General features: G+C 44.4%; 1 protein-coding gene across 1 annotated transcript in view; it reads right to left on the bottom strand.

Annotated features, from left to right (window-relative positions):
• The window catches only part of KATNAL2 (katanin catalytic subunit A1 like 2), a 66,516-nt gene that overhangs the window by 26,764 nt on the left and 15,069 nt on the right, over positions 1-24,683 (bottom strand). The window contains exons 2-8 of the mRNA XM_046025420.1: positions 13,541-13,611; positions 10,474-10,643; positions 9,097-9,139; positions 5,760-5,877; positions 4,522-4,620; positions 2,145-2,243; positions 1,865-1,942 (exon numbers count right to left, since the gene is read on the bottom strand). Of these exons, the coding sequence (XP_045881376.1) occupies positions 1,865-1,942; positions 2,145-2,243; positions 4,522-4,620; positions 5,760-5,877; positions 9,097-9,139; positions 10,474-10,643; positions 13,541-13,611 (678 nt within the window). The remainder of the gene's footprint in view (positions 1-1,864; positions 1,943-2,144; positions 2,244-4,521; positions 4,621-5,759; positions 5,878-9,096; positions 9,140-10,473; positions 10,644-13,540; positions 13,612-24,683) is intronic.

Raw genomic sequence — 24,683 nt, 5'->3', positions numbered from 1 at the left:
TGGCACAGATGGGGGATTCATCTACCTTGGAATTCAAAGCATCCATATATCAGAGCAGTATTTCTTGGCCTCGTCTAGAGCTGATACTGAGTTCCACATAGCAGTGTTTAATTTCCTAAAAGGAAGTTCTTCCTTATAGTAACAAAACTTATCAGTCATGAGGTGGTGATCTCCCCATCACTGTAAGCATTCAAGCAGAGACTGGATGACTAATTCCCATGGTACTGTAGAAAAGATGCCAGGTGGAATCATTTGGGGCCAGTTTTACTCTACAACTCTGCCATCACTAGTCATGTTGTCTTTTTGCAGAAACAGTAATGAGACTATTGATTTTTATGGGCATAATTTTTTTTTCCTCTGTTCTCCTTTGCATCCTAATTACCACAACCTGGCTCCGACCTCATCCTCTCTCACTGGTAATAACTTGAGAGCTGGCCTCCTCATCTCCATTTCTTTGCTATCCATCCACCACACTGTCATTAGGACAGACTAAAAGCGCATTTGAGTATCCCGTTCTCCTGATGGACACCTTTCAAAGATTCCCCATGTCCTACAGGCTACTTCCAACGGTGGGTTAGCGCTCACTGTACCCCTTATCCAGAAACTGTGGCCTCTCTCTGCAGCCTCCTTCCCCACTGCTCCTTGTGGCTCATTCGGCTAAAAGCTGTACAGTTTCGCAGGCATGTTGTTTGACCCAGAACCCTCCACCCTCCCTCCTGTGCATTTTCATGTGCCTGTCTCTTGTGTATCTTCTTCCCTAATGCCTTCCCTACACTTCGACACAAAATACTCCTCCTTTTGTTCTCCTTACCCATGACATGAGAGACTCTTGTAGGCAAGGATTGTGTCAGATTCGTTCATCTTTGTGTTTCCACCCCCCAGCTTGATAGCTAATAGGAACAGGAAGAGCTGCCGAACGGAACAGCCAGAGCTAGGAAACCCTTCATCACTGCAGACAAGCTGTGCGTCTTGGAGCATATTAAACATCTCTCTGAGTCTGCCTAGGTTCTAGTCTTTCATTAAATATGAGATTGCTGGATATCAGATAAGTGCCCTGTAACTCAGGAAGGCATTCCGTTCCCAAGGAACATGTTCAAAGTCACATGGCTCGTAAGAGAAGGAGAAAGAAACCAAATCCAACCCAACTGATTCCAGAGCCAGTGTGGCTCACCAGGAGACTTCACTGCTTCTAAATTCTGGAGGGTAGGGAGCTAAGTGGGGGGCGGGGTAACTTGGTGATGGGCAGTAAGGAAGGCATATGGTGTGAAGAGCACTGGGTGTTACCTGCAACTGATGAATTACTGAACTCTACATCGAAAAGTAATGATGTACTATATGCTGGCTAACTGAATTTAAATTTTAAAGAAAGAAGAAAATTAAATAAATTCTGGAGGGTAAGCTTAAAAATCAGTAGTCTAGATGATAAGCTCTTTACTACTAACCTCGTTTTTTGTGGAAATTTCCAATTATGAAGTCATCAGACTGCCGACATCTGTGTTTCTAGACTTTGACTGTTGAAACCAGACACGGGTGTGCTCTTTCCTTCTCTAAGAGGCTTTCTTTCCTTAACTCTTGGCTCTGCTCTAAAACCTTTCACCTGTCCCTTCCCTTCTAAGTCTTTTTCCCTTTTGGTTTTCTTGGCCTCTGTAGTGAGATGGTGGGCTTTTTGTATTGTAATTTTATGATTCTATAATTTATTTATCATGCATTATTGTGCCTCTAAACAATATGAGTGCCTTTGCAAGTGGGGGCACTTTATAAATAAATGATCATATTTATTGTTATTAATAAAAGAAGCAGCCCACAATGCTCCAGGAGCCCCAATCCGCCTCCGTAAATTTGTGAATTGAATATCAGATCTTACCCGGCTCACCACGGCTGCCAATTCTCGCATCTCACTATTCATGCCAATAAATGCACTCAGAGGTTTCAACAATCGTTCCTGACGGTGGGAACAGAAAGCTTTACGTTACAATATTGCTCATAATTTAGAAAGCAAAACGGGGCATGGATCTCGGTGACATAAGCTGTAGCAGGCTGCTGTGACCTTCGATTTGATCTCAGGGTTTCTCTGGACTCAAAATTATCTTTCTGAAGTTTGTCTGGCGGTTGGCAGTTTGCAATGTCACATCTTAGCCACTTACTGAGGGGTCTGGGTTACAGTCAAAGCTGTTCAAGCCAAGTTCGCTGGTTGCTCCTTTGATGGCATCTGTGAGCAGCCCTCGGAAGTCAACGATTTGACCCTGAAACGGAGTAATGGTTACTTACACCATTAAGACATGGGGGAAGACTATCCCTAATAGCTCAGCTTTAGTAAATCAAGACACATTTATGTATCTTGGTATGTACGGCAAACTTAGAGTGAGGCTTTAAAAAGGACCTGCACTAATCATGAATGAGACGATTTCCTCAAGTTGGACACTCTAGAAAAGAAAATTAAGTTGCAGATAAACCCTTCAGAACGAAGTTGGTTTAAATGAAAACTCACAAGCATTTTTCTGACACCATGCCCTCTGCTTCCTTCCAGGTCTGCCTCCCCTCCATAGTCTTGTCCTTTGAAACATCCCACATCCAGGAAGAACTTACTGGCGCGAGAGTGACAATGGCTCCCACTGACTGACAGTCGTGTACCTTCTCTACTCAGTAGACTCCCAGGTTACAAGTGGCTTAAGGCCAGGATTCAAACCCAGATGTCTGTCTTCCATCTTCCCTGTGCCCCTTGCCGTCCCCACAGGCAGAAAGAAAAAGCAAGGATGCATGCAGAAAACAAACAGCAACGGCAGTAGCCAGCACGCACGGGTATATGTGCAGACCAGACCTCCATGTTATACACCAGGCACTAGGCTAATGCTCTCCATTCAAGAGATTTAAAGCAGGCACTGATTATTTCCATTTTCCGGAGAAAGAGAAATGAGGCTTGGAAAGATTGAGCAACTTGCCCAAGGTCACACAGCTGGGAAAGTCTGAGCAGGGTTTTGAACCTAGGCAAACTGACTAGTGCCTTTAAGAACATGCCTACTAAATTTGTAGGGGGTCCAGGAACGCCGAAGCTAGGGGCCCTAACACGGCCATGATAGGCCCATTTTGGAGACGGACCCCTGGCCATATACCCTCATTCAGTTTATGAACATTTGTAGTGCTAGGGAGAAAACCATCTGCATTTTAAGGACACTCTGCTCAGGACACTTCTGGAAAGAGAATTTATGACCAGACTCCTTCAACGGTTAAGTGATGGGTTAAAGAGTTCCTTCCTTGGGACCTGATCAGAAACGACTAATCATATCAACAAAAGATGTTCATGGGAGAAACCAGGGCCACAGAATTACTAGGCCAAAGTGACTCAAAACACGGTGATGCTGGCAGAGGTTAACCGGGAAGCGTTTCTCCGCGGGAGGCGCTGATCTGAGTGCCTCATCTCCGGCGACACCGTATCACTGAGGCCTTTCCAGGGAGCCCCTCGCCAGTGGGAGCGCCTTGATTTCCAGGGAGATGCTCCCAGCTTCCCCTTCGGGCACACACAGCCAGAGTCTTGTTTACCCAAGAAGAGCTGGCCGGAGCTAAATCCAACGTCCTGCAGTCTGAGAACTTGCCCAAGGAAAGAACGATGGCTCTTACAAGGAGTACAACCCGGAAGTTACAGTCGAGAGAAATCTGTTGATGTTGGTACTGCTGCTTCTCATCCTCGAAGGACATGTGTTAACTGGCCTTTGGCCTCCATCTACCCAGTCTGAGTCTTTTCTGTCTGAGCCGCTCTTATTTACGGATCAAGACACGAGGTTCATTATGAAAGGGGTAGAGCTATCTATTAGGGACAATATCCACCCTCTTTCTTTCTTTTTTTTTTTTTTTAAAGGTTTTATTTATTTATTTCACAGAGAGATCACAATCAGGCAGAGAGGCAGGCAGAGAGAGAGGGGGGAAGCCGGCTCACCGCCAAGAAGAGAGCCTGATTCGGGGCTCGATCCCACGACCCTGGGATCATGACCCGAGCCGAAGGCAGAGGCTTTAACCCACTGAGCCACCCAGGCACCCCATCCACCCTATTTCAACTGAGGTTTCATGGCCCACATGAAATGACACTCAAGCCTAGAGCCACACCTCCAGGGAGAAAAGGGGCCACCACTAGTCTGGTACCACACACAGAGAGGAAGAGAAGGATGCGTGCGCCGCCATAACTCCTTCAATAACTCAGAACATCGAAGTTTCCCATTTCAGTCCCAGGACGTTTAAGCTGACCATGACGTTAGAAACCATCGCTGCCAAAACCCTGAGCTTACAAACAGGGAGACTGAGCTTCTTAGAGATGGGGCCGTTCCTTCAAGACCACTCATCCAGAAAGGAGATGCAGATCAGAACTCTAGGGCTCTGCTCAGGCCAGTGCTCTCCTCAGCTCACCTCACAGCCAGGCTCTGACCATTCTGTATTAGCTTTTCTATTTGACAACAATAATATTTTTTATTTTCGTTTTTAGAAAGAAAAGCAATTTCCCATTTTGGTGCTATGTTCATGAACTCTACTTACTTTTTGTGGGCGGACGTTTTCTTCTCCACTGCCTTTGTTGATTCCTGATATGCTCAAGCCAAAGTCAGCATTCTCCACATGGGAATTATTGACAGCCTCCTGAAGAAAGAGGAAGACAGTGAGAAGTCAGCCGTGGAAAGCAAGTGACAGATGCTGGTGGAAACTGCCCATTCCATCATCCAAAATCACACATTGTCTCTCAGTTCAATGAAAGGAAACCCCGTGTGTAATTGGGCCACTTCTGTTTAGTCCCAGCAAGATGAATTCACTCTGCCTGAGCCGTGTGGGAAGGGCTGTCAGTGGAAGCTATGGGTTCCAGGCAGATTTTCCAGTGAAGGAAACCATATGGTGCCTCAACCCAGACCCACTCACTGACTTCTCTTGTGACCAGAGGTGTGTGATGCGGGAGGGGCTGAGTTTGAGATGGAGCAAAGTCGATATTCAACCCACCACCTGTGGAATTCTCCTGCACCATCTCACCCTCCTTCCCCCTGAGGCAGATTACACTGGCCAGGACTGTACAACCTCTTTGAGAGGGAGAGATTTCTTCCAACAACCGAATTTCATGATTAAACGCCTTTCTATCCCGCCGGGCATCTCTGACAGCCACTTTTGCCATCCCTTTTCACACTTTCACTTGGTTCTCTTTCCTCTGAAACCTGGTATGTTTGTCTGAACCCAAGAGTTTCTAGGTATGGATCCCCTGAATCAGAAGCCATTGATCTCACCCACCTGCTGGGCTCTTGCCTTTTGCTCCCCACCCTGTTCCTGAGATCGTCCAGTGTGGAGGTCCAGAGGGGGACCGACCATGTGTGCTTTGGAGAAGCCCATGGAATGGAGGAGCCATTCCTGACTAATCTTTGGCCTCATCCTGGATGTGCTTTGGGACAGGAAGACTTGTCACCTACAGTTACCTCAAATGGGATGATTGAGCATTGTAGCAACCAGGCCCCCTGCTCTTTCTGGGTCTGGGGCTCACCCCTCAAAGCCTGTCATCCAGGACTCTGACCAGGGGGGTAAGGCTAAGGGGAGGAAGGAGACCTCCCACTCAAATTAGAAGGCATTAGGAAGACTAGAGATTTGCCTGTGGTTTTAATCCAGAAGGAAATCTATAATTTAACACAATCACACAGCATTTTAAAAACATACGTCCTTGAATAAGTAAATGTGACTTTTTTTCTTGGAGCAATTTCTCAGCAACCTGCAATTTTACCAATGCCAAGCAAAGCTGTCCAGACCTGTTTAGGATGTTCCTTATGAAGGGATTTGGCATCCCCTGATTTCCCTGCTGTGGTTCTGGACCGTGGCCTCTGCTGACTGATCTTGGGAAGATTTTGACAGCTGTCGCTCATCACCCTAGAGGAGGGAACAAAGACCTTGGAGGAAATTATCCTAACCACTTAATTTGAGGTAACTAAACAACTTGTGTAGCACACTTTAAAAAAAAAAAAAAAGCATTTTAGAAAGATAGGCATATGTACCCCAGTTGGGGCCTCCATCTGCCCTGTCCTCCCACCCCATCCATCCTGGTTCTGGCTCGCTCCAGTCTACCCCTTGGGTTCCTCCAAGACCAGGCTAGAGTGTCCACCTCCTCCTAGAGGCACCTGACCTCCTCTTCCCTTCCCCACATGCCACCCAGCTCCAGCCCTTCTGCACAAAACTCTGTATCTCAAGAACACATGGCTTCGCAAGCATTTCTCCAACATTCCCGCTTTCCTTAAAGAACAGTGTGCAGACCAGGGGGCAGGTTGTGGGGAGATAAGAGAAAGCCTAGGGATTTGCCAGTGGTTTTGATCTGGTGTGCGGGGTGTACCTAGAGGGGATTTGCAGAAGGGAAGCAGACCTTACCTCATCTCTTTTGTCACAGATCTTCATATTTACAAAACAAATGTTCACCAAATATTGGTCACTTAAAGCAAAACAAATCAATGGGGCTGGAAATTCAGATAGTGGCTGCCTCAGGTGGAGATGGGGAGTATTGGCTGGAAAGGGAGCCTATTGGGAGGCAGGGGGTGCTGGGGTGTGGCACTTACAAGAGTATATATGGGTTTGACAGCATGTATGTATATCTACGTGTTGGATGGCATATATGTTATATATATCACCTACATCAATGCAAAATAAAATAAATTTGTACACGAGGTCCTCACCATGAGACCTAAAATTCAGTACTGGAATATTGTTGGATAGGAGATGGAATCAGAGAGAGGCAGGACTGCGTGGGGGGCACAGCACGAACCCCATATCAGAAGCTGTTTGGTTTTCTCAGTTCCTTTGTCCTTACACGTGAGATGTGTTTGCAGGAGTTTCGCTGGAAGCGTGTCTCCCATGTTCTAAGGGGTCTCAGAGAGCAGCTATTTCTCCATATCTTTGCGAGAAAGAAAAAGTTGTTTCTGTCTAATATAAACAGGTGTTTGGCCAGCAAGACCGCCCACGCCAGTGATACCCCCAGTGTCCATACACGATGACCCCAGGGTTGGCCCACAGGGGTGAGTGTCCTAAGAAGTGAATGGCATTTGTTTTTCATCTGTAAATTAGGAATAAAAATCCCCATCCCTCAGGACTTTTGCTGGCACAAAAATGAAATTATCTAGGAAATGAATACCAAACATTTTACAAGTGTAAGCCCTTATGAATAGCATTGATTTAAATGAAGTGAGGTCATACACACACACACACACACACACACAGTGAAACTTGCCTAACGTTATTGCAGGGCTGGCAGGGAACTGGGAGTCTGATTCCCCACTCTGATTTCTCTTTAGAGGCAAGTGATTCACAGATTTGCTTTAACACAATCAAAGACAAGTGCTTAATGAGCAGAGCAGCTCGATTCATTTCCTGTCAGCTCTAACGATTGTAGAATTCTTCCTAATATGAAACCAAACTCACCCCACTGTAACTTTATTTGCCACTCCTAGGTGTGCCCTGTGGAATTCTACAAAGAAGGCGCAATCCTCTTTAGAGAGTGAAGACTGGTACCATGTTGTTCTAGGGGCATCTCCTCCCCAAGTCTTCCATTCTTCAAGCTAAACATCACCAGCTGCTCCAATCATTTTTAAGACTACCTAGCTCCAAGAGTCATCCTCATCCTGGTCACCTTTCCCTTGTCCACTGTCTTCTGACCAGAACAGAGTCATCTCCCACTCTGTGGACACTCCATTTCCACTGAGGCCGAGATCACACGGGCAATCACATCACTCTGCTGACTCACACCGCGTCTGTTGTTAACTCAAATTTCTAGGTCTCTGATTTTGTAATGAAGGAGCTATTTGTCTTAATCTTTGGTAAGAGCTTATACCTTATTTCGTTAAATTTCATCTTGTTATTTTGGGCCCATCTTCCAAATTGTCAAGATTTTTTTTGGCATCCTAATTCTGTTACCCATCCCATGAAATAACCATACCTCCCCTGGGTCATGGGCAAATCTGTAAACTGGGAGCTTGCTCTCTGGTGTGAGATGCGCAAATTAGGAAAAGGTACTTTCATTTGTTAATGGCCAGTCTCATGACACAACCTCTCATTTCAATAGCTGTCTTCAATTATAAAATTATAAACAGCATTCATTACTTTCCTAATTATCCTTCCTGACCCCAGCCATTTGTCGGCTGACCTCTATGATTGCCATGTACAAACATTTACTCAGAGAGGAGCTGAAGACACCTAAGCTGTCAAGCTCCATCCCTAAAGAGATGCAAAATGCTCAGAAGATACTCGCTCCTGGAATGTTCTGCCACATAGTGAATGCTGGGGAAGTTCCCGGCATGAGTGGCTGGCTGGAAAATAATCAGAATCCAAATGCATGCCAAAGCTGGCCCCTTAAAATTCTCCTCACCATTTCTGTTCAAAAGTAATTATCGGGGACGCTGGGTGGCTCAGTCAGTTAAGCCTCTGCCTTTGGCTCAGGTCATGATCCCAGGGTCCTGGGATTGGAGCCACGCATCAGCCTCCCTGCTCAGCGGGAGCCTGCTTCCCCACTCCTTCTGTCTGCCGCTCCCCCTGCTTGTGCTCACTCTCTCTTTGTCAAATAAATAAAATCTGAAAAAAGTAGTTATCATTCATTGTCAGAGTCTGACTAGCTTTATGGAAACTATAAATAAAAGGATAACACTTTGATCAAAACAATAAAACTGTTCCCAAAGAAGAGCACAAAGCAAAGGTAGCCTCAGGGAGAACATTACTGAGAGTATTATCATGAAGCATGCATGCGGCCCTCAACAAGTGGGGACCTCACTTTGGGTCAGAAACTTGCTCCAAACTGGTGAGTAGCAGAGCCAGGAATTGAACCTGGATCTTTTCATCTCTGAGGTCTGTACTCTTCATAGCACAGAGCCTGGAAAGAGCACCAGTGAACGCAGTTAACTGTGATAAAACCAGGAGAACCAACAGACAGTGACCCATATCCTGGACATCTGTAATGTGAGGAGAACCCATGGCTGGGCCCACCAAGGTCACATGATCATGGTCTGCAATTGCTGGTAGACAGACATGGAGCTGAGCTGGAGAATCTTCTGGAAAGGGATCCCACAAACTCCTAGAGCTGGGTTGGCCAAGATGAATTACCATTCATTTTACCTTCTGGTCTTCCCTCCACTTCTTTGTGATAAATTATTTTCCACTGTGGCAAAACAAATATTGGGAGGAAAAGGAAAGTTAATTTTTAAGAGAAAGTGATTTGTCAGTAATGTTTGTCAGTAATTCCTCTCACATGGTTCTTAAAATTTGTGTTACAGCCTTGTAGAATCTAGGAGGTCAAAGCTATTCTCACATAGAAAGAAGTGAAACTACCAGCAAAGAGAAAGAAGCCCATGTTTGCCAAGAATTTCCACACAGAGGAGGACCCCAAAGCCCTCAGATATGAAATGTGTTGGAAACCATGAACTTGGTGGCGACCCCAGTGTGGGCCAGGTGACAGTAATCATTTCAAGTTTTCATGAACTTGACACCATCTTGCTGTGGTCTGTGGGACACCAGGGCAATTCCATGGAGACTTATCAGTTGTACTCTGCCAATTTACCTTAAAATAAACACACTGTGCCCAGTATCCCAGGAGACTATGGTTCCAAGTTAGATCAGAACAGAAATCTAGAAAGTAGATTGTGTCAATGATTATCCTGGTGGCTCAGTGGTTAGGCATCAGTGTTTTCTCTGCCAAAACCCAGATCCAACACTCAGCCAAGGACATGGGAGCTCTAAACGCTACACTGGAAAGGAACTCACATAAAATATCCCCTCCAGCTAGGGGATTCGCCCCCGGCTATTTTTAATTGACATTCCTCTCAGTTTCCTGGTCCCCACATGAAATGTTAAAGTCTGTGGCTTAACAAGTGCCTTGTAAACAGGACAATGATCTCCCTTGGTTTATAATTACTTCCCCCACTTACAGACTTCTAAGTCAAGTTACTACAAAACAGAGGGCCCTCACTTTAGATCTTTCCTCCAGCCAGCCTCCTTGACTGCTAACCTATACTGGGTCTTTACATTCTATTGATCATTATCTGGATTGATGGCTTTCAAAAGCATTTCATTATCTATACATGAGCTATTAGCTTCACCAATACTCATTTTCATGTTATTTTCAAGATAGATAATAGGTCTTCCTAACAACAACAAAGTCTTCTGCCATTTATCCTCTTCCAACAGCTCTTTTCATCTCTGAAGAAATGAAAATAGTGTTGGTCTTCTAAAAAGTACCTGTGATGCACTGGGGTTTTGCTTTCCTTGTCCTAAAATATATATTCCTTGAACAAAGAGCAGCATGGCTATAGGGACGTCATGGCCCAGACAATCACACTGATGTTATCTGTATAGGATCTACTAGAGGCTACATGGTCCTTCTGGTCTATTCTTTCAGGACAGAGTGCCTGTAGCATCCATCTGGGGATACAGTGAGGAAGAAACACCAATCTTCAAGATGAGAGAAAACCTTATTTCTAGAAAATAGCCATGTACCTGTGTCTGATGATGCCTTTTTGACAATTTTGGGATATTTCTGAAATTTTACAAAATAGTAGCTCTCATATTCCATCAAAATAGTTTCAAGGTCAATGTTGTCACAAACTTCAAAGCGTCGTAACCCCAGTTTAGTTTCTTGCTCCAAAGCATTGGCTGCATCGATGTATCTGGCCATTTCACAGAAGAAAAAAGCAAGACAAAAGAATTGACTCTGGGTGAAATGAATAAAGGCAAACAGGCACAACAAGTCTAAACACGTTCAATACAAATAGTAAGCTTATGTTGAGTAGTACGTTAGATGACAGTAGGATACATGATGTTCACCTATAGAGTAAGAAGCCCCACATACAGTAAGGATATGCACGTAGTGTTTTTCAAAGCAGTTGCCTCGGGAAGTTACAAACTTACTCTAAGGATGTCATCATTGTTCAAAATGTTTTTGGAAGTCCTTAAAAGTCAAATAAGTAAATCAACTAAGAAAATGTTTTGTGCTTTACCTTTACTCATTTTTAGCCTGAAGTGGGTATTTGCCCAACTCGATTCCCTCTTTATTCACCAGCATTCCTTTTAGGTAACATCGGGCAATTGATAAACTCAAATTCAACCCCAAGAGGCAAGATTTGCCATGATTTTGCAGCGATTGAAAAGGGTAGGTCATGAGTTTTGAAGGAAATTCTGAAATTCTGATGTTGATCAATATCATTGAAGGAAATTTAGCATAAGAAGACATCATCGGCTTGGATGTATTATTCCTGGTGGTGTTTTCTTCCGTTGCACATGACCCTAGCAGCTGACTGGGGATGTAAGGACTGTCTTCACCAGGAGTTCTGCACTGTCATTTTTAACCTGTTCAGTTGTAGGGAGGTCCAACTTCAGTGGTCTTAGCAATAAAAGCAAATGCTTTGTCTCACTCTGAAAGTGGAAAGACTCTCCAGGTCTTAATCTTAGCTCTTGGCTTCTTATTGAAACCAACAACTCTCTCCTGAAAAGTGTGCAGATATGCACAAGTTAACATACAGTTTCATCCAAGGACCTCAGATTAAGAATTCCTGCTGCAGGACAGAGTTCTTGCTGTTTGATTCCAATCTGGGAAAGTAGGAGAAAACGTTGTTTATTATGCTCTCTTTCCTGCCCCAGATTCAGGTCAGTTGGAAGCCTGAACTTTCTTAAATGAGGCTGCCATGATTATTTCCGGTGACCCTGCTAATTTTAAAGACATTGTAAGCGTCAATTGATAGTCAACCTCTGGTCTTTCTGTCTACCTAATTGTTCCACTTAGCTCATGCCCTTTCTTTCTTTCTTTTCTTTCTCTCTGCACTTGCTAGAACATCCTCGTCCATCATGTCTCTCTATCCACACTCCATACACCTTTCATACTCCATACTCCATACATATTCTATACTCCATACATTTTTCAAGACCAGCTCGCATCACTTTCTCTACAAAGCTTTTTCTGATTTATTTCAGTCCACTGTAATCTATCTATCCTCTTTGTGAAGATAAATTCTTAATATTTTGTTAAAGGCATGCCTACTTTTCTGAAAGTTTACTTTTCATCTTGAGAATCCACTCATAAGTACCTTAACCAGGGGATTCTCAGGACAATGATCAACTCTAGTGGATTTTTCATTAATGCGAGATGCAAGGGGCCATCTTGTGGCAGAAAGGGGAAATGCATGCTTTGTAAATAACAGTAAGCACTGTAGGAGAAGGGATAAACTACGCTGACTTTTCTTTGTCTTTGTTTTCACAGTTCTTCCTAATACAGTGTCTTTGCACGGTTGACACCTGGGGCGACCCTGTTGTCGGTTGCTGTCGCGTACATGGAAGGATGTTTAAGAGCATCCCTGCTCTCTCCCTCTAGGTGCCATTGTGGCAGTCAAAAAACGTCTCCAGACATTGCCAAATGTCCCCCAAGGGGCAAAATTACCCCAGTTGAGAACTGCTGCCTTAAATTGAAAGTTCAAGCCCTAAGCCTGAAACCCGAATATTTTCTTCCTGGCCAAGACTTGGAAAGAAAGAAAACTCCAAAGTAAATAGTGGATGAGCTCTCTTCCTCACAAAACCTGGAACACCTTCAGCCTTCATTGCAAGGGCTTGCACGTTTCTGAATCAGGTAGGTGGCCAAACTCAAATGCTCCCCCATTTCCTCTCCTGCCAGTCAACAAATAGCATTACGCGGAAAAGAGAGCCAAGCACAGGTCGTCAGGTAAATGCGATACCTTTATTTTGAGGGAAGAAGAACTGAGGACTAAGAGCATTATCTCTGTGTACATACCCAGCAGTGGGACCCCGGGGAATCTTATTTGATAGACTGAAACCTGAATGGGAAAGGGAAGGTATCTCAGGAACAGGGTAGCTTTGTTAAAGTTTTCAAATGCATAATGGGAATAATAACTATGTAAATGAGGCAATAAAAGTCTGTGTCTGTGTTGCTGAACACGAAGGCAGGGATAGGCAGAGCACAAGGGAATTTTAGGGAGAAGCTATTGGATAGGATACTACAATGCCAAATCTATGACATTGTGCATTTGTCAAAGCTCACGGAATTATATAGCCCAAGAGTAAACCCTGATGGAAACTATGGACATCAGCTAACAATATGTATCAAGATTGGTTCTCCAGGGCACCTGGGTGGCTCAGTGGATTAAGCCGCTGCCTTCGGCTCAGGTCATGATCTCAGGGTCCTGGGATCAAGCCCCGCATCGGGCTCTCTGCTCCGCGGGGAGCCTGCTTCCTCCTCTCTCTCTGCCTGCCTCTCTGCCTACTGGTGATCTCTCTTTCTGTCAAATAAATAAATAAAATCTTTAAAAAAAAAAAAAAAGATTGGTTCTCCACTTGTGACAAGTGTACCATGCCAATATAAGAGGTTAATAATAGGGGAGACTGGCTGGGCTGATTCCCAGTAGGTGGGAACTCTCTATACTTTCTGCTCAGTTTTTCTATAAATAGAAAACTATTCTAAAAAATAAATTCTATGAACTATTTTGTTAAGTGTGTATCTGGAAAAGTGGGGGTCAGGGAAAGAGGATTCATCTCTGTAAACATTTGTAAAGTAACATACCCTTCCTGTGTTAAGTAATGCAAAATCAAAATAAGGAGATTTTTTCGCCGTGCTTCTGTCCTCATCTCACACTGTGAACAAAAAGGAAAATTTAGATGGGATGACAATGAGATACAACACTCTTTTTAGAGCAATAAACCGTTGAAGGTAAATGTAACCTGTCAAAACCAAGAAGCATGACTTAAAGGCTGGAAGGCAGTTTGATGTCTCTAAGGATATATAAAGTTATTTTCCACTGTCTTCTTCTTAGAGCTCCCTTCTCATTTGCAAACTGAAGGTATGATGATTTAAATTAGAATTGTACTTTACTAGTACTACTAGCCAACTTCTAACAGCCAAGCTAATTGGCATTTTATTGCTCCTAACTGCAAAGAAGCCAATATATACACTCCTATTTGGGCCAGGTTAAGGAGAGTGACGGTAAAGAAAAGCTCATGACCTAGAAATCAGCTCTGACATCACAGGTACTCACCTGATACAACTTCACTTCCCTCAGAGTCTCACCGGGTCCCAGCACAAATGTGGGAACAAATTCCAGTAAGCCATTCAGCAGGTGGCCACGCAGCAAAATGCCCAGAATATCCACTAAGAGTAGCAGAGGTCAGAAAAGGGAAATTCCTGCGTAAATGCGTCTGCACATTTTTTTTACGGTTCATGTGTTCCATTTAGTACCGGGCATCTCAAATTCCCCTGATATGTATTCATAAAATACCTACTTTCAGCAATACCTCCCTGACTTGAGAATAGCTTATCTACCCTTTTTATCTAAGGAGAATACAGGTAAGAACTGGATAAAAACAAAAAAGGCCCGAGTGGCCCAAATCGTATCATAAAAATCTATGTGCAAACACTCACGCTCACAACACATGCAAAATCTTTTCGGATATTCATCCAAAGCTTTCTAAAAATTAGTGTGATGAAATTAAAGTGTACATGTGGCTATTTAAAATCCAAGCAGTACCATAAGTCATTTTTCTTCTTACTGTGCTTTTTTTCTGTGCAGAAACACACCTAACATACAACGTTCCATTTCAGCCATTTATTCATGCAATTTAGTGGCATTAAAGCTCATTTACCTTGTTGTGCAACCATCACCACCATCTGCCTTGGGAGCTTTTTTGATCTCTCCCAACTGAAACTCTGTATTCATTAAACAACGATGCCCTCCACTGCCCCCATCCCCTTAACCCCAGTGACCACCACTTTCCTTGCCCTCTCTATGAACTGGCCTATACTGGGTACCTCATGGAAGTGGACTCCTACAGTGTTTGTTCTTTGGTGTCTCGCTCATTTCACTCAGCAAATGTCATCAAGGTTCATCCGTGGTGTCATGCGTGTCCAATTTTTTTTTCTTTTCAAGGCTGAATAATAGCACTATACATTTTTAAGGAAAACCGATAGTCTCTGCCCCATTCCACTACCCCACCTCCCATCCACTCCCTAGAGGCAACAACCTTAACTACTTCAGTTGTTTCTGCTGATATTTACCTCCATGTTTCTAAATATATCAGTGCTCCATGATACATGAACATTAGGCATGAACTAGTCACACCCTGTTAAGGTAGATGAAAACTAAGCAGTCATCCAACTTCTCCCCCTACCCTGCCACTGATATCAGTATTCCAGGATTCTATTATTAGAACCCTGTAAACAGTGTTCACGGCGGCGTCAGAAAGTACTTTCCATTTCTGTACATTATTTTTTCTTGGAATGAGTAATTGCCTCATTTTTTTTTTTTTAGCTTGGTTACTCTTCTGTATACTTATTGCTAATTTTCAAACACCAACACACCTCTAAAGGCCCCTCATCACTTTCCTCACCATCAAATACATCTGATAATGTGTCGTTTACACTCCCCTTCATCCCCCCAAGGCTTCCCTTCAGTGCAATAGAATTGTCTCAGAACTCGTGACAGGGAAGAAAGTTTAGGATTGCTCATTGTTCTCTGGCACTTCTATTGCTTTAGCGTGTGTATATATGTGTTGGGCCCCATCTAAGATATCTTATAGTTGGTCACACTAATAGCATGAAAGCTTCTACAAAAAAATCTTACACTATCCTGATATTAAGATGTTTATCACTGGCAGTATTCGCACACCTTTCTGAAGATGTGGACACAACGGTTCTTGATAAAGACTGAAGCCTTTTGAATTTACCGTATATAATAACTTTGACTTTCCTGGTCAAAACCACCCCCCATCCCCCGCCTTTTGGTGGGGGGCAGATCTGATTTGCCTTGCCTCTAGCGCCATCTAGTGTAGTAGGAGGGGAAGCACTTCATGAAATACAGGTCGGCTCCAAATTATTTTTTGCATAATAAAGATGACAGTTATCACAAAATTCAGTCCAAATCAAGTTTGCAAAATAAAAATATAACCACCTGTTAGATAAGCAATAGTAAAAGTGATAGGCTATGTTTCTAAATATACAAATTCTCAAGTTCACACTTGGCGTTTTGATTCAGAATTTGAGGAGTCTAGAAGGTACCAGGTGATCATTGAGTCTCAGGAACCCAAGATCCAGATAAATTAAGAGATTTGCTCAAAAGCCTGTGGAGTTGCGATTAGAACCCAGTGCTCTTCTCCCCATCACTTCCTCCCCTGCTCTCACCCCCTTCTCGACCATCCCCACCCCTACGCCTTCACATTAACCACAGACTACCGAGAAGCTGCTATTTTAACTTGCCAAAATCCATCTGCCAAATTTGCTAAAATCAAACAGTCATGGCTACCAGACAGTCTTTTCTAGCTCACCCCACATAGTAACACATGAATGGTGTCTCTTACAAGAGCCATGAGAGCCGTGTCCATTCTCAGAGGGACTTCACCTGACACCGACTAGTGCCATTTCCAACTGGACAGTGTTTTGCAAACTGTGGGGTGCTGTGCCCGTAGTAGGGTCAGTGATTGGTGACTGCTCCACAGCTCTTAGTTGCTTTGTTCATGTATTTCAGAGTCTCTCCACCCTTCACACTGGAGGCATGCTCTTCTTCCTAATTTAAACAGGCACAGAAGCACCTGTTCTCTTATGAGTAGGATGCTAAGATTAGCTAAGGAGTGTTTTGCTCGTGCTCCCCAGGACTGAACGTGATGCACTGGGTTTGGCTGATAGCTCTGAATGTCCTGAAGATGAGAGTCTGGGTAGAGCCCGAAAACTTATTAGGGGGACAGGAAAAGATCTTGGGAGATACGTTTGTTGTTTTGTGTTGTTTCTTTTTTACAGAAACAACCCAAATCGTATCAAGAGAGCACAAGCAGGAGAAGTGGCAGGCAGAACTCCATCCCAGGACCCAGGGATCATGACCTGAATGGAAAGCAGATGCTTAACTGACTGAGCCAACCAGGAGCCCCAGGAATGATGTTTTTAAAAGGGAATGGCAGCAGGGCATCTGGCTGCTTCAGTAGGTGGGATGTGAGACTCTTGATCCCAGGGTCATGAGTTCGAGCTTCACACTGGGCATGGAGCTCACTAGAAAATAAAGAAAAAGAAGAAAAGAAAAGGGATGGGGAAGCAGAGGAGGATGGAGGAATGGAGATGGGTAACAATTAAGGGGTACAATTACTTTTTGGGTTAGTGAAAATGTTCTGGAGTTACTGTGGTCCTGGTCGTCTCTCTCTATAAATATACTTCGGGTGAGTTGCATGGTATGCTAATTGTATCTCAAAGAAGGCTGTTTGGAAATGCCAAAAACAAATGGAGATGGGTAGAGAAAAGAAAGTTAAAATGAAGGTAAATAATTTGAATAATCTTCTTACCCTGATCTCTAAAACAAATGGTCTGACCAAAAAATGGAAATTATTTCATGCAACATTTTGGAGCACTTCGAAACAGAAATGGTGGGGAGAAAGAGCTGCTTATCGCCCACACCACTGTGAGAGCCTGCTCACCAGCCTGATGGCAGAGCATGGTCCCATCCTGGGCTGGGCTGCCACGGGCGCTCCTTTATGTGCTCTGATGACCAGCTGTAGCGAGCGAGCTCAGTCAGCGTGAGTCCAGGTGAGACATACTGGGCAGAAAAGAAAATACAAAACCATCCAGAAGGCTTTCACTTCCCTTTACTGTAGACTTTTTTTTTTTTTCTGGTTTTGTCATTAATGGCTATGCACATAAAAGGTGAAGAAACCACCTTAAGCATCATTAATACTTCCTCAGTTCATTGGACAAAAATAAGCTTCTTTCAGTAAGAATCTCCAATTTCTTTAAATGCAGAAATCTTAATAATGTTATCCAGGTAATACCCAGGCTTGGCAAGGGGTGAAAGCACATGCACTCAGCCATAACTGGTGGAAATGTAAACTAGGACAACCCTTTTATAGAGCAAATTGGCAAAATCTATCAAAATGAAAAATGCACGTACTTGTTGACCAGCAATTCCACTCCCAGCAACTTATACTATAGAAGATCAATTATACTGTATTATAGAAATAGTCCATGTATGCACAATGATTAATGTTCAAGGATATTTAGTACGGCATTATTTGTATTCACAAAAAAATAGAAATAAGCTATAAATGCCCGTTAGTGATTAAGTAAGTCACAGCAGGAGCTCACGGTGGAAGGCAAGGCACCAGTCGGAAGAATGAGGCGGGGTGGGGCACCTGGGTGGCTCAGTGAGTTAAAGCCCCTGCCTTCAGCTCAGGTCATGATCCCAGGGTACCGGGATCAAGCCCCACATCAGGCTCTCTGCTCAGCGGGGAACCTGCTTCCTCCTCTCTCTCTCTGCTGGCCTCTCTGTCTACTTGTGATCTCTGTCTGTCAAATAAATAAATAAAATCTTAAAAAAAAAAAAAAAAGAATGAGGTGGGTCTCTACACGCTGAAGAGGAAAGATTCTGAAGACATTACGTCTTGTCTCCACCTACTCACTGCCCACCCCAAATATTGTGTTACTCAGGGAAAGAAAGTTTAAAATACAGACTTGAATTAAATTTAACAAAGAAAAAACTTCAAATAGTACAAACAGTTTAAAAAGAGAAGATTCTTTCTCCATGCTACCCAGTATTTTTTTTAAAGATTTTATTTATTTATTTGACAGATAGAGATCACAAGTAGGGAGAGAGGCAGGCAGAGAGAGAGAGGAGGAAGCAGGCTCCCTGCCAAGCAGAGAGCCCGATGCGGGGCTCGATCCCAGGACCCTGGGATCATGACCTGAGCGAAAGGCAGAGGCTTTAACCCACTGAGCCACCCAGGTGTCCCCCCCCCCCCAGTATTTTTAATTTCTTGTGTAATGGTTCAGAAAGGAATTACGAATATAACAACATGCATATGCACAACTTTTTAAAAATTTACAAAAATGGAATAATTTTTGTTTATACTCTTGGGCATCTTGCTTCCCTCCCCCTTAATAATATGTCTTAAAAATCTTTCTACCGCAGCCTATGTAGATCTACCTAATTCTAAGAGCTACTGTAAAGTGAAAAGTCACAGAAATACACAGCCGCAATCTTTCACTCATAGAAAAAGTAAGGACTAAAAACCCAGATACATCATTACCTGTGGGTAGAGGAAGGCCTGGGGGCACAGCAACTTAGGGGTCAATCCATATATTTTTGAATTGTTTAAATTTAATGTAGGCAAGTAGGAAGCAAACATAACCTCAACCTGGGTTCAACTGTTCCCAGATCAGAAAATTTCTGGGCCAAAGTATTACATCCAGCACCTTCACAAAGAGCCACTCTGACATCCACGTTCTTTGCCCCAGTCTTGGGAGGTATGGGGCGCAGGGCCATGTTCTTTCACTGGGAGGGAAAGTTCCATACAAAGTCACTTGAAGTCACATCCTCCACACCACACTTCCCACCCCCTGGGACTCCGAACCCCACCTCACCTCACTGCACATGCGCAGATGCAGAGAAACCTAGGCGTTTTCTCGTCCACCATCCATCGCCACACCTTGGGTCTCACACCCACCCGGACAAAACTTGAGCTGGAGGATCTGTCTGAATTATCTCCCTCAGATTTCTGTTAGCATCCTTGGGGTGCCACCCGAACAGTGACCCAGGGACCTGGGGAACTCACAGTAGAGCATGATGAAGAAGCAGGCAAAGCTCTCATTCTCAGGATGGAGGTACCTCTGGAGCCTGGGCTGATCTGGGCCATGTTGGCCATACTCTTCAGGGAATATAAATAACCTTGCAGAGAGCTTGTCCAGGGTTTGATTGCATTCCTGGAAAATGGTAGCTGTCCCAGCTCCAGTCAAAAATATTTCTAGGGGTCTTTGACTGGAATCACCAAGTTTGGCAAATAGTCGTGATGTGTATGGCAGACAATGGATTGTCTGCTAAGGGACTGAGGGACACCCTTTGGTTCAGTGACTTAGAATTGTGTTTGGTAATGAAGCTGCTTCAAAAAGGGCTTTCTGAGTAAGCACATGGCAAAACAGCTTGTATTGGGGGGCTCCGGGCCTTGAAATAATACTTCAACTTTTTCTTGGAAATGAGTTTGATGGGAATTCAGAATTAAGTGAGAACAGAAAAAAGATATAAGAAAATACTACTCACGTATCTAATGCTAAATATTCAAGATATGCTATTACTTGAAACACAGAATATGGTCTCAGGAATTTGTTAATTAAGAGTGTAAAGTTTACCAGATCTGTAACATCTTTATTCTCATGCCATTCAGATTAGCATAGAAAGTCGTTTTCTGAATTAAAGAAGTAAGAATGGGCCACCAACAAATGGTCAGTTTAAACTGTGAAAGATGATATACCCCTGAAATGGACACAATTAGATGCTCAGTTAATTTCTGTCTACCAAAGAAAGGAGGTCCAGAAGTGAACATCCAACTGCAATGTCTCATTTGTCTCTGCTTCAATGATCTGGCTGTTTTCTTCTTCCTTCATTTCCTTTGTGGGCAATTGTGCGACAAAAATGCCTCCATTATCAGATTCAAAATTGAATCCTATGATACTGTAGCCTGAGGAAAAGGAAGCATTGAATATCATTCCTAGTTTTAGACCCAGAAGATATTTAGGAAATGTTACTGTATATACACCACATGCAACATTAGTGCTTTTAATTTCTTTTTTACGGGTGCAATGGAGATTAATTTGCATGAGCTTGTTTCAATTTCTGTAATAAGATCCAAATTCTGCATTAAGCTTTCTATCTCAAAAACAAACAGTTAAAAAGGACACATTTCTTCTTTCAAATGTTTTTAGTATAGTTCTATTTTATAGTCCCTGCATCTAATATTCACTTAAAAGCTTGAATATATACCCATAAGTTCTAATTTGTTTTTTTTGTTTGTTTGTTTGTTTCCTGATTACCTCTTGTTTCTACCAGGAAACTTCCTAAGTTTCAAATGCTGTACAACTTGACAAAGCACTAGAACTACCAAGAAAGTGTCTACAGATCCAGGAAAGGCATTCAGTGTATCTAATATAAAGTCAGAACTAATCCGCTGTGCTCAGAACAGTGTTCCACGAGAGGAGGCATTTGTGTGTTAATCCTGAGTGTGAACTGATCATGGAATTTGGGATTTCAGAGAACTATAAAGTCTACTGAAACAGGAGACGTTCCATACCACGTCATTGTTATTCAACACTGCACTAGGTTAGGGAATTACAACATTTGTGTTTTTTCCAAAAGCCATGCTGACACAGGCTACTTTGTTTATCACAGAGCGGGGCGATAGGGAGGTCAGACAGCTGTCACAGGAGCTGTCGGTTCCCTGACGTGTGCAACGTGAGGTTCTCAGTGTCACCACTAAGGCAAGTAAGAGGATTTAACTGAAATTCATCAACCCTTTAGAACCAACTTCTCATTCACCAGTGATAGAGCAGCAGGTGAGACCTCAGGGAAGCAGTGAGACAAATCTGGAAGGGTAGATGTTCCAGACAACAATCCTCCTGGTTTCTTGAACTTGAACAAGCCAGTGTTGTTAAAAATAAAGTAACAATAGAGAAGGTAGGGGGTGGGGGAAGCTGTGGTGATTCAAAGAGACGTGAGGGCTACAACAACCAGATACAATGAGAGATCCAGGTCGGAGAACTAACTGGCTAAAGAACACTATTTAATATGATTTCATTTTGATAAAACGTGTGTGTGTGTGTGCACACGCGCATGCACACGTATCTGTATATACACACATAGAAAAGGACCTGGAAGAGTGTCTATCCATACACTCACCTTTGGTTAACACCTTAGCATATCTGGGTTGTGGGAATGTGATGTTTTTATTTATTCTCTTTGTTCCCTTTAAACTTGACCTCTGGTTATGGAAGCAATCACGTGATATTAGAACTGCTAATTGATACTACTAAGAATATCAAAAACAATAATAACTGCCAAGAATTCTTAAATCTAATAAATTCTAAGACTTGAGGTATCTTTAAAACCTAGAATAATGGGGGAGGGAATATAGGTTACCATATAAATAAATTATGTAAACAATATTAAGACAACTGTGAAGAACCGAGGGAAAGGTTGATAATGCTTCACAATGTATACCTATAGAACTGTTCAAAAGATTAAAAATCTTAAATATAAAAAAATAAAGGAAGAACAACCATGGAACTTTCCTGATTGGAGCAGGTCTGGCATTCCTGGAGATCCATCTAGGATCTAATCAGGTCTGAGCTAATCAAAGGAGCTGTGATCAATGCTGTTATCTTAAGAATATTAAGTGATTATTTTTTTTAAGATTTTATTCATTTATTTGACACAGAGAGATCACAAATAGACAGAGAGGGGGACGGGGGGGGGGGAGCGGGGGAAGCAGGATCCCCGCCCAGCAGAGAGCCGGATGTGGGGCTCGATCCCAGGACCCTGAGATCATGACCTGAGCCGAAGGCAGAGGCTTTAACCCACTGAGCCACCCAGGCGCCCCAAGTGATTATTTTTAATGGTAATAATAGTAATAAAATGTAGTCCTTCCAAAAGAAGGGTAAGGGCTTCAAGGATAATTGGGTTGGGGGGTGGGGCCCTTAGGCTGATCTGGCTCAGGCCCCACCGTGGACGTTCAGATAGTCCCAGCCAATGTCTGTTCATTCATTGAAGAATTTATTTGATGCCCGTGTCACACTGATTTTGGGGCAAGCCAAGGTAGGGACTATTACCGGCCTCACAGGGCTACACTGTACGACTTCAGACTAATCCTGTCTCTAGGCCTCAACTCCTCCCCCTGTTCAGAGGTGAGCGCTCGCCCTAGGCCTGCGCTACCTAGATTCAGATTCCGGCTTCATCTCTTTCTGTTATGTGACCACATGCAAGTTAATTTGATCTCCTTGAGCCTCAGTTTCCTCATCCATAAAATGGGGGAAATATTACTCGTGCTGCTGGGTTGAGGTTAAAATTAAGGTAGCCAACAGCAGGCGCAGGGCACGAGGATGGTCACTGCTGATTGGCTCCTGCTGATTCTCAGGATCGCAGAGGGGTGGAGCAGCCCAGGGACCACCCATAGGAGTTCATTTCTTTGGGGCGCGCCCCTTAGAGTGCCCAAAGGAGGACGGCTGGGATACTTATGAGGCCAGGATTTGACCAGGGAGCTTCCTTCTGTCCTGGGCTGCACGCTGCCATGGCTCCACTTCCCGAGGAGCAGAAGCCAGGGTGTCGGGAGCACCCAGACTGCAGACCCAGTTCCCTCTGGGCACACCCAGCCACAGGCCCAACGGAGCCCGGCTCAGGGTCTCAGCAGCGAGGTCGCTCGGGCGGTGGCAGCAAGGTCGGGGCACTCAGTTGTGCAGGAGCTGAGGGCTTGGCTGCTCACCAGCCTCTACCCAAAGAAGCAGCAGCGAGATTTGAGGAGGCGGTCCGCCTGCCGGGCTCATCTCTAGCCATGCTCACGGACAAGTGGGGAGAGAGTGTGGGGGGAAACGGACAGTCACTCACTTGCACAAACACCGGCAGAATTGACTCCTGTGGATCAGACACTGAGCCCTACCTGGGGAAGAAGATTCCTCAAAGCACCCTGGCACGGCTCTTCAGGAGGCCGGAATGGAGGGAGACGATGCACAACCCCGCAAAGCCTCCAGGTATAGGCAGGACTGCCCTGAGCACAGGCAGAACCACCCCACCCCACACCCCACCCCCACCCACCCACACACAGGCCCCACCTGGTGTCCCAGGTGGTACTCCAGTACTCCAGTTTGGTCCTCAGCACAGGAATCTTCTGGTGACTCCCCGGGAGCAGTCTGGGGACAGGCGCAGATGGCCAGCACAGGCCCGTGTTGCATGCCAGAGGCCTGGGGAAGGCCACCCTGCTGCCTCTCAGGACAGACCAGGGCTCAGGCAAGAAGGCCACCCAGGTGGCCCCAAGGGGAAGGGGCGGTGAGTCAAAGCAAGGGGCACCCATCATCCTAAAGGAACAAACTCCTGGTAGGTACCAAGAGCCGTGAGGAGTCCAACGCTTTGATCAGCCAGAAATCACACCAGGTCTTCTTCAGAGAGGAAAGCCTAAGGCCTCTGTCCTGAGACAACACAAAGAAGACACACCTTCTGTGGGGGTGTCACGGAAGAAGGAAAGAGGGCCACTGTACCCCTACGTTTTCACCTCCGTGGGTGGTTGCTTCGGATGCCTTGAGCAAAAGAGCAAGGCTCCCAGAAAACCAAATCAGACAAAAACAAGCAAAGTCTAGACAGCTTAGACGTAGGAAAGTGGGCAGGAGGCCTGTGGCCCAAGGTGAAAGAGAAAGTTCTAACAGCTCAAGGACTCAGGAAGGGAAAATAAAAGCTTCTGATGTAGACAGCAAGTCGGTGGGCTCCTCTGTGATGCTGAGATCTGCATCATGAATTGGAACCAGCCACCGTGCCTCTATGTCCCCCGAAGAAAAAGGAAAAAGGAAACAATCACGAAAACTTCAGCTACTGCATTCGGAGAAAAAGGACTTAAACATGATTCTAAAAGCACTAGTGAAAACGTGGACTCAGGCCAGAGGTTACCTGAGGTGAACAAAAGCAAGCCAGAGGAGCCGCGGCCGTCTGGAGCCCCTTCAGCCAAGCTGAGAGAGGTCCCCACTGAGGCATTGCCAGTGTTGCCAGACCTTCCTTCGCCCACGGTACAGGCCGATGACTGACCACTTCTGCCCTTGAGTCAGTGTCCTCCTTCCAAACCAAAGCAAGAAGTACTGTCTTCACCCCTGGAAGAGGAAGCAGCTGGATTTCCTGGGCTCAGAATGAATTCGAAGATGCAGATGTTTTCCG

The sequence above is a fragment of the Meles meles genome, chromosome 12, assembly GCF_922984935.1.
Source record: "Meles meles chromosome 12, mMelMel3.1 paternal haplotype, whole genome shotgun sequence".
In the NCBI taxonomy this organism is placed as follows: domain Eukaryota; kingdom Metazoa; phylum Chordata; class Mammalia; order Carnivora; family Mustelidae; genus Meles; species Meles meles.
The sequence above is the reverse complement of the archived record's forward strand: the minus strand, read 5'-3'. Positions and strand labels throughout refer to the sequence as shown.